The sequence below is a fragment of the Lynx rufus genome, unplaced genomic scaffold (genome assembly GCF_022079265.1).
Source record: "Lynx rufus isolate CCGP_SWC_20201006 ecotype Redwood Valley unplaced genomic scaffold, mLynRuf1.p SCAF_14, whole genome shotgun sequence".
Taxonomy (NCBI): domain Eukaryota; kingdom Metazoa; phylum Chordata; class Mammalia; order Carnivora; family Felidae; genus Lynx; species Lynx rufus.
The window spans coordinates 42,595,863-42,604,769 of record NW_025814828.1 but is presented as its reverse complement, the minus strand read 5'-3'; the positions used below and the strand labels follow the sequence as shown (position 1 = coordinate 42,604,769).

At 56.8% G+C, this 8,907-nt stretch overlaps 2 protein-coding genes across 4 annotated transcripts; both read left to right on the top strand.

The window, feature by feature from the left end:
* Positions 1-300: 300 nt before the first annotated feature.
* WDR45 (WD repeat domain 45) lies at positions 301-5,500 on the top strand. 3 transcript variants are annotated; one of them, XM_047076232.1, is made up of 11 exons: positions 301-401; positions 1,728-1,923; positions 2,047-2,121; positions 2,211-2,315; positions 3,212-3,317; positions 3,440-3,534; positions 4,042-4,121; positions 4,236-4,444; positions 4,524-4,625; positions 4,710-4,855; positions 5,090-5,500. In XM_047076232.1, exons 2-11 carry the CDS (start codon positions 1,869-1,871, stop codon positions 5,197-5,199), a joined length of 1,083 nt encoding a protein of 360 aa, XP_046932188.1. In that variant the 5' UTR covers positions 301-401; positions 1,728-1,868; the 3' UTR covers positions 5,200-5,500. The 3 variants fall into 3 exon arrangements, with proteins under 3 accessions (XP_046932188.1, XP_046932187.1, XP_046932189.1); XM_047076231.1 differs by having other exon boundaries at positions 3,209-3,317; XM_047076233.1 differs by lacking the exons at positions 301-401; positions 1,728-1,923; positions 2,211-2,315 and having other exon boundaries at positions 2,103-2,121; positions 2,351-3,317.
* A 93-nt stretch (positions 5,501-5,593) lies between these two features.
* PRAF2 (PRA1 domain family member 2) lies at positions 5,594-8,805 on the top strand. Its single transcript, XM_047076234.1, has 3 exons — positions 5,594-6,214; positions 7,363-7,580; positions 8,006-8,805. The coding sequence occupies exons 1-3, from the start codon at positions 5,880-5,882 to the stop codon at positions 8,143-8,145; spliced, it is 693 nt and encodes a 230-aa protein (XP_046932190.1). The 5' UTR covers positions 5,594-5,879; the 3' UTR covers positions 8,146-8,805.
* Positions 8,806-8,907: the final 102 nt, after the last annotated feature.

The following is an 8,907-nucleotide window of genomic DNA, read 5'->3' as shown; positions in this document are numbered from 1 at the left end:
CTTGGAGGTCCAAATCTTGCTAGCCCAGAAAGTTGACGCCTTTCGCCCTCAGAGCAGGACAGAGCGGGGGAATGCTCGGCCCTCTTCCTCTCCGCGAAGGAAGGGCTCCCTCTCCGCGAAGGAAGGGCTCCCTCTCGCCCACCCTCCTCTGCTCCCTCAGACAGGCCCTTCAGCATCCTCCCCGGAGGACGCCAGTATCGCTTGCGTTGCTCCAAAGACCTGGAACCCAGGGGAGGAGGGTTGCGGTCGCAAATGAGTCATTTCCGGTCACAGACTCCCTCCCCCGGAAGTGAGACCTGATGTAAACACCAGAGCCGGGCGTCAGGGCCCGGGAGGTCAGAAAACCGGGCCGCGGGCGGCACCGACGGCTGGGGTTGGAATCGGGAACGCGCGGAGATCAGGTCAGTGCAGGCAGCGGGAAACTGGGGCAAGATTCCAGAGTTGGTCCGAACCTGGAGGAGGGTCCAGCGGGAGGGTTCCATGAGCAGAGGTTTTGGTGGATGGTGGGAGGGGGGTGTCTAGGACAAGGAGTTTAAGTTAGTGCTGGTGTTGGAAGGAGTATAAGGGCGGTCTTGGACATGAAGAAGTGGAGGGAGGTAAGGCATCCCGGAGCAAAGTTCTTGGGTGGCACGGGTCTTTGCAATGGTGGTCCGAAAAAGGGACCTTGAAAGGTGGGGCTGTCCAAAGAATGAGTCTTTGGAGAGTGAGGCGGTCTGGTGGAGGTGGTACAAGGGCGGAAAGTAGGTTTGAGCTCCTGGAGGATGGGGAACGGGTGTGCTTGGGCAAAGGTCTTGGGGAGATGGGGATTTGAAGAGAGCGTGGGGGCTTTTAGGACAGGAATCTTAGAGGGGTCCGGGGCAGGCGTCTTGTTGGGTTAAGTTGTTCCAGGTAGGGGTTTGGGGAGGTATGTCCTGGGCAAGAGTCTTGATGGAGGAGGGGTGCCCTGGGGCAGGGTGTTTGGGGAGAGGATAGAGAATCTGGAGGAAGAATGTAAGGGGGATGAGATTCCTGGGGGTAGGTTCTAGTCAGTCTATGTTGGAGGAAATGACAGCAAAGCACATGGAAGGGAATATTCCAGGGGTGGGCGATTTGGAGTGATAGGGGAATCTGATGTAGAGTCTTTAGGGCATAAGGAGGTCTTGGGGAACATCCAGGCTGACCCGGGTTGGGCAGAAGTTAGCATGGCATGAGAAGAGGTCATCTGGGGCTAGGCATGGGATCCTGAAGGGGTTTGGAGAAGCCTGTGAGGAGGGGAGGTGTGAGAGGGCTCTGAGATGGTGGAATTGGCTGGGAGCCTCAGAGGGCATGAGGAGAGGTGGTCCTGTGGGTGATGGACCAACCATAGCAGGTCTCGGGGCCAGGTCAGGGAGGTGTGGGAAGAAGTGGATGACCTAGCTCCATTTCCCTGCTTATTGACAGGTGGAATTGGATGCTAGGTCCAGGTGTGAAGATGAGAAGTGGTTCTAGGCCATGTGGGGCATTAGAGCCAGGATTGGCTGGGGGTGGGGAAGAGATATCACTAACCCTCTACCCCCATTACTTCCTGACATGCATTGATGGCTACGGAGTAAGAAAGAAATGGGGAATACAGGTCAGGGTAGGGCTGGAGCTGGGCTCATCCAAGTGTGAGAAGATGGGGAAGTTCCTGGCCATTGTCTTTGGGATCTTAGGAGATTAGTGTGGAGACCCCAGAACTATCCCTCTTTTTTCTTTTTTGTTTTCTTCAGTCCTGCTGGCGGCAGAAAGTGGCAGAGGAGGAGGAGGAGGAAGAAGAAATCCACTGGGGACAGGAGTTCTAGGAGAAGGGCAAACCCCAGGACTCTTCCCAACCCTACCCCCATCTGTGTCCAGGGAAGCAGTCCTGGACCATGACTCAGCAGCCACTTCGAGGAGTGACCAGTCTGCGTTTCAACCAAGACCAAAGTGAGAGAGGCTTGTGCCTGCACCCTTGTGGATTGGAGGGAGGGACAGAAAGAATGGCCAGAGGTGGGCCATGGCTTCCACCTGGGCATCCTTTGAAGCAGCCCCAAATCCCCCCCTCCCCAGGCTGCTTTTGCTGCGCCATGGAGACAGGTGTGCGCATCTACAATGTGGAGCCATTGATGGAGAAGGGGCATCTGGGTGAGCCATTGGTGGAGGAGGGGCAATGGGCAGAAGGGACGGGCTGGGCATTGGCTCCCACCCCTACTGACATCCTGGTCCTTGTCCAGACCATGAGCAGGTGGGCAGCATGGGCCTGGTGGAAATGCTGCACCGCTCCAACCTGCTGGCCCTGGTGGGTGGTGGTAGCAGCCCCAAGTTCTCAGAGATCTCAGGTAAGTGCCCTCATCCCATCCCGCCCTTGGCCCAGATTCCCCGGAATCCTGGCCTCCTTCAGGCACCCCGAGGCACTGGCAGATGAAGATGTCAGAGCACCTCAGAGTCCCACAGTGAGGCCTACAGCTTGGAAGTCATGGATCTTATCGCTTGAGAAGCTTGGTGTTTTGCCTTCGCTTAACACTTATTGAATGCCTCCTGTATGCCATGTCTTTACCTATGGAGCACTTGCTATAAGCCTGGTACTGTTCTACGCACTTTATATATATTAACTTATTTAATCCTCACAGTAACTCCATGTGGTAGGAAGTATTGTTATCCCCAATTTTACAGATGAAGAAACTGAGGCTTAGGGAGGTTAAGTGGCTTTTCCAAGGTCACACAACCAACAGGTCTTAAAATCTTTGTGCTGTCTCCCCAGTATCCTCTTGCTTTGAGCCTCAGGAGACATCTTGTTCTAAGGGTTTTGTTGATCCCACTGGGACATGGCAAGAGATGCCCTAGGCAAGTCACAGAGCCCGAGGATTCATCGCAGAAATCTTCTAGGGGTACGGACTGGGACCCTGGAGGCAGAAATAGTTACTAATGGGAGTTACAGTCCTGAATGTGAGTCCCTGCTTGGGTTGCTCATGGGCAGTGAGGTTCTTGGCCAAGATACTCAACCTCTTCAAGCCTCAGTTTCTTCATCTGTAAATGAGTATGTAACAGTTTTAGAAACCTATTCTCAGAAATCACATCCACAAGTGCTCATGCCGTATGAAGCCCACGCTGGGTGTTAACAAAAGGTTAAGCAAGTGGGTTGAGGTCCCATGGGGAGTAGGGGTGGGTCTTGTGTCACCAGGGCTGCCCCTCACCCTAAACCTTGGCCCCGACAACGCACCCACCTGCCCAGCAGTGCTGATCTGGGACGATGCCCGGGAGGGCAAGGACTCCAAGGACAAGCTGGTGCTGGAGTTCACCTTCACCAAGCCAGTGCTGGCTGTGCGCATGCGCCATGACAAGTGAGCCTGAGGAGGACTGGGGTGGGGGAGGTAGGAGGTCCCCACAGCAGGCGAGAGGGTTAGTCCTGCATGGGCATCCCGCCATCCCCTCATGGCCATCCTGTGTTGTGTGTTGCCCACAGAATTGTGATCGTGCTGAGGAACCGCATCTACGTGTATTCCTTTCCCGACAACCCCCGAAAGCTGTTCGAGTTTGACACCCGGGACAACCCCAAGGGTGAGAGGACCCAGATGTGCAGGTGTGAGGTCAGGAGGCAGTGGATGGGGCAGAGGGGCAGAAATGAGAGGTTGGAAGGGGCACACCGGAAAATGGGGAAAGAGGGGCAGAGAGAGAGTCTTTGTGCAGAGATGCTCAGATGGGTTGACAGATGTTCATATTTCCAGTCAGTCCATCTTTCCAACCCTTAGCCAGTTCTCTGTCCCCACCCGAAGCCCTGTCCCACGCCCAGGTGCCCCAGATAGCAGAGCAGAAACACCCAGTAAGGACATGGCTGGCTGTGCCAGGGATCCTTGGGCCTCCTGGGGCTGCCGCAGCTGCATCAGGAGGTGGAGAATCTGCCTCACTGCTGGGGAGCACTGCGGAGGGCAAGCTCCCCGAGGGTTCTGTGGGTAATATATATCATGGAAGGTCAAAGTCTTGGCCCTTATCCTGCTTCTGTCCATTCTGAGACCCTGCCTGGCCCCTGCATCCCCCCAACCCCGACACTTCATCCTCACACCCTAGGGCTCTGTGACCTCTGCCCCAGCCTGGAGAAGCAACTGCTGGTGTTCCCAGGACACAAGTGTGGGAGTCTGCAACTTGTGGTGAGCCATCCAGTGGGCAAGGGTAGGTGGGTAGGTGGGTGGGCTGGCTCCCCCTGTGGATGCTTGGCCCCTGCTTCCCATACCCCCAAGCCCAAACTGCTCCTTCCACCACAGGACCTGGCAAGCACAAAGCCTGGTACTTCATCTGCTCCATTTACGATCAATGCACATCAGAGTGACGTGGCCTGCGTGTCTCTGAACCAGCCAGGCACTGTAGTGGCCTCGGCCTCTCAGAAAGGCACCCTTATTCGCCTCTTTGACACGCAATCCAAGGAGAAACTGGTGGAATTGCGCCGAGGCACTGACCCTGCCACTCTCTACTGGTGAGCACAGGATATGTGTGGCGGGCTGGTGACCCCATGTGACATGACACATGGGCGTCACTGCTGGTCTGTCTTCCAGCATCAACTTCAGCCATGACTCCTCCTTCCTCTGCGCTTCCAGTGATAAGGGCACGGTCCATATCTTTGCTCTCAAAGATACCCGCCTCAACCGTCGCTCCGCGTGAGTACTCCCTGCCCTGCCCTGCCATGTCCCCAGTCCCCCTGCCCATGTACCACACCTGGGCTTAGCCAGTGCTGCCTGCAGGCTGGCTCGTGTGGGCAAGGTGGGGCCTATGATTGGGCAGTACGTGGACTCTCAGTGGAGCCTGGCGAGCTTCACCGTGCCTGCCGAGTCAGCCTGCATCTGCGCCTTCGGTCGCAATACTTCCAAGAACGTCAACTCTGTCATTGGTGAGTGGGAATAGCCCTTGACTGGGGGCACTGCATGGGCGAAGTCCTGCAATTTGGACCTGAAGGAATTTTAAGGCATGGGAAGCTAGAGTGGGTGGCTCGACTCCATCATCACAGGGATGGCATGTGGACAAAGGTCTGGAGGTAGACCCTAGGCCATAGGACACCTGAAAGGATTGGAGTGTGTGGCTTCCGCAGCTTCTAACCTTTTGCCCATCCTCCCCCCTCTTCTAGCTATCTGCGTAGATGGGACCTTCCACAAATATGTCTTCACTCCTGATGGAAACTGCAACAGAGAGGCTTTCGATGTGTACCTTGACATCTGTGACGACGATGACTTTTAAGGACCCTGTGGGTTGTGCGAGGGACCTGCAGTGGCAGATTGCAAAGCCCTCAGGGGGTCAGGAGTACTGTGAAAGCTACCAGCCAGCGAGCATTAGTGGGGCAGGTGCCCACCTTCCACTCGGCAGTGCAAGACAGCTCACTTCGCCCAAGCACTTCTTGGTGACTGTGTGCCAGCAGGGCCAGGCTAGGGAAGCAGGGAGGCAGCAGACCCCCTGGGGCTCCCAGCCTGGAGACGACTGCTAGGGACCCAGAGGGAGTGCCCTAATTCAACCTGTGGGGATTAAAAAACCTTCCCAGAAAGAGATATCTCTGATGTGGTGAATATGAATAAAAGGCCCTTAATAGTATTTATGGCTGGACCTGGGGGGCATGGGTGGGGCCTGGAGGAGATGTAGTGGAAAAGGCCCTGCAGGGGTTTCCAAGTAGGTGTGACCTTCTTGGACCCTGACCGGAAAGAAGTGGCATCCTACCCAAGTCCTTCTGACAGTCCCTGTTTTTCTTTGCGTGTCCTCGAATGTCTGATTACCGTGGACTTGAGCCATCAGCACGGTCCAGAACTACCTGCTTGGGCGCCCCCACCCGGGGGTGAGTGGGAACGCCTTGCGGGCGGCGGAGACTTAATTTCCCGGCAGCCCTTGCTGCCTCACAGCCCCGACGTGTTGTTGGCATTTCCGGTCACATGCATTGCTGCCGCTGCCCAATCTACTTAGGGGGTGAGCGTAGCAGCCGCTCGGTCCAGACTCCATTTCCCGGTGTCCCTCGCGGTGCAGCGGGGTGTTACGGGGGTTGTAGTCCGGCCGCTCTTCGGGCTGGTCCAGCTACTTCGACCGGCAGGATGTCGGAGGTGCGGCTGCCACCGCTACGCGCCCTGGACGACTTCGTTCTGGGGTCGGCGCGTCTGGCGGCTCCGGATCCTTACGACCGGCAGCGATGGTGCCACCGCGTCATCAACAACCTCCTCTACTACCAAACCAACTACCTTCTGTGCTTCGGCTTCGCACTCGCTCTGGCCGGGTGAGGGAGGGAGGGAGATGCCAGTTGGCTAGGGACGCCTTCAGGGCAAGAAGGGTGGACCCGCGGTATTTTGAGGAACGGGAGGGGGATGCAAGGCTGGAAGGGGGAGTTCATTAGAAACGGAAAGCCTACGGGACAGGTGAGGGGGGACTTGAAGGAAGTCAACATGGTTAAAAGGAGTGCCTTGGGTGCGATAGGGCCTGAGGGGGATAGAGGGTTGAGAGGATGGAGAAATGTGGAACTGGAGGGAAACTGGGTATCGAGGTGGACCTAAAGATAAAAAGGGTCTGAAAGTAGGGGTAGGGGAGACGGATGTGAGTGATGCCCCCAGATTAAGGCAGCCCTGGAGGACTTTGGGCAGATACAGGGACAGGGATGTGGTCAAGTTGAAGGGTTGGGAGGGTGGGCTTGTGGGGGCTCTAGTTTGGAGGAGATCCTGGCTATGATTGGAACGCTCCAGGAGCAGGTACCTCTTGGGGAACTTGAACCAAGAGGGAAGACCCAGGGGTGGAAGGTTTGAGAGCAGAGAAGGATGGAGAACCCCTGGGAACTTGGGCAGGGTTGGAAATTAAGAGTGGTACTGAAAGCCTGAAGGGGTTCTTGCAATGATGGAGAGAGGGATCTGTAAGAAGTGGGGAGTGGATGGGGAATCTGAAGGGGAGGAAGTCTGGAAGGATGTCTTTCTTGTAAGGACTCTGGGCCCGGGGAGAGGGAAATGTATAGAGACATAAGGCCTGGAAGAGGAATCTACAGGCCTAGCTCCAAGGGTGGATTTAGGGGCGGGTTGGGGTGGGGCCTGAGGGGTTGGAGATGGGCCCTGCGGGGAAAGGGTTGGAACGAAAGAGCTGGGAGCCTGGAGGCCTAGCGGGATGGGAAGGCCTGAAGCGGAAGAGCTAAGGAAGATGGGACTGTAGGATCGACACCAAAGAAACGAGGGTCCACAGGACTCCTGGGAGTCAGAAATCCTGGAGGGTGGACCTATTGGGAGACAGGGCTGGGGGAAGTTATTTGTTGGGCTGGAGGATCCGGAGAGAGGAGAACCAAAGCTCCTGGGGTCCGGGATTGAGTGGACGGTGGTCCAGGAGGCTTGGAGGCTGGGCAGCTCTCTCCCCGTCTGCTGGACTAGCTTAGTTCCATTGTCCTCACAGGTACGTGCGCCCGCTGCATACCCTCCTAAGCGCGCTGGTAGTGACGGTGGCCCTTGGCGTGCTGGTGTGGGCGGCAGAGACTCAAGCAGCCGTGCGCCGCTGCCGCCGCAGCCACCCGGCCGCCTGCCTGGCCGCAGTGCTTGCCTTCGGCCTCCTTGTTCTCTGGGCCGCGGGCAGCGCTTGCACCTTCCTGCTAGGCGTCGCCGGACCTGTGCTTCGTGAGTATTCACTACCCTGAGACGGCCGAGAAAACGGCCAGCGCTTGCGCACAGTGGCAGCCCTTCCCTGCCCTGAGAAGAGGCCGAGAAACCAGGCGGGCACTTGGCCACACCCCCTTCACAAAACGCCTTCCCTGGCTCTGCCTTCCTTCTTCTGGGAACGCCCCTCTTTAACTACCGCCTTTTCTGGCTTCCCTGTTGGTATTAAGTGTCTTCCACCAGCCACGTCCCAGTTGCTGTGCGCCCTCCCTGGCCACGCCCCAGCTGCAAAACTCTGTACTCAGCCACACTTTAAGATCAGAGGCATCCTGGCCACTTAAGACTCTGTTGGCCTGCCTGTGCTCCAATTCCCCTCCGTGGTCCCCCCACTGGCTAAAGCTGATGTCTCACCCCACTGACCCCACTCCTCTCGGCACTGCCCACAGTGATTCTGGTGCACGCCTCACTGCGCCTGCGGAACCTCAAGAACAAGATTGAGAACAAGATTGAGAGTATTGGTCTCAAGCGGACGCCAATGGGGCTGCTACTGGAGGCGCTGGGACAAGAGCAGGAGGCTGGATCGTAGGGGTCTAGGATTTGTACCCAAGACCTGGAGAATGCCACCCCCACCCTGGCCCTGTACTGGGACCCAGAGCCCTTTCCAAGCCCTTGAAATAGAGGGCCCCGTCCAGTTCAGAAAGCAGGACATCTGTGACCCTCCCCCTGATCAGCTCCCATTACCTAGGGGACCAGACTCTTCTTCAGCCCTGAACTTGAGGGCTTGGATACCTGAGCATCCATGGCCATCCTCAAACCCTGGACCCAGTGATACTCCCCCACCTCCAGTCTGGGACCCACCCATCTCCCACCCTCAGCGCCAAAGGTGGGATCTGGGCCCAAGGCATTCTCTTGAACCCTGGACTAAGGCTTTTCTAGACCCCCACCCCAGCTTTGAACCCAGATCAGGGCATTGCCAAATCTTGAACCCAGGACCCAAGTGTTCCCAGCCCCCATCAGGACAGAGGATTCAGGCATCCTGACCCTGTCAAACCCTTGGTTCCAGGTGACCCGAACCCTCTCCAGTCCCACTTGCCTCTCTCCAGCTCTGCTTAGTGATTCTGCTCCTCTCTCCAACATCCCACAGTTATGAGGACCAAGGGGTGGGGTGGGGGTAGCCCTGACCTGGAATGGGGCATCTGTATCAGTGTTACGGCAACAATAAAGACTGTTGCATCTCTCAAGCCGATTTGGGCCTCCTGGGTAAAGTCTGCATTTCAATGGCCAGAAGTGGCCTTCTGCTTTTTGATCCTGCTAGACTCTGACTAGGTCTTTTTGTGTCAAATACATG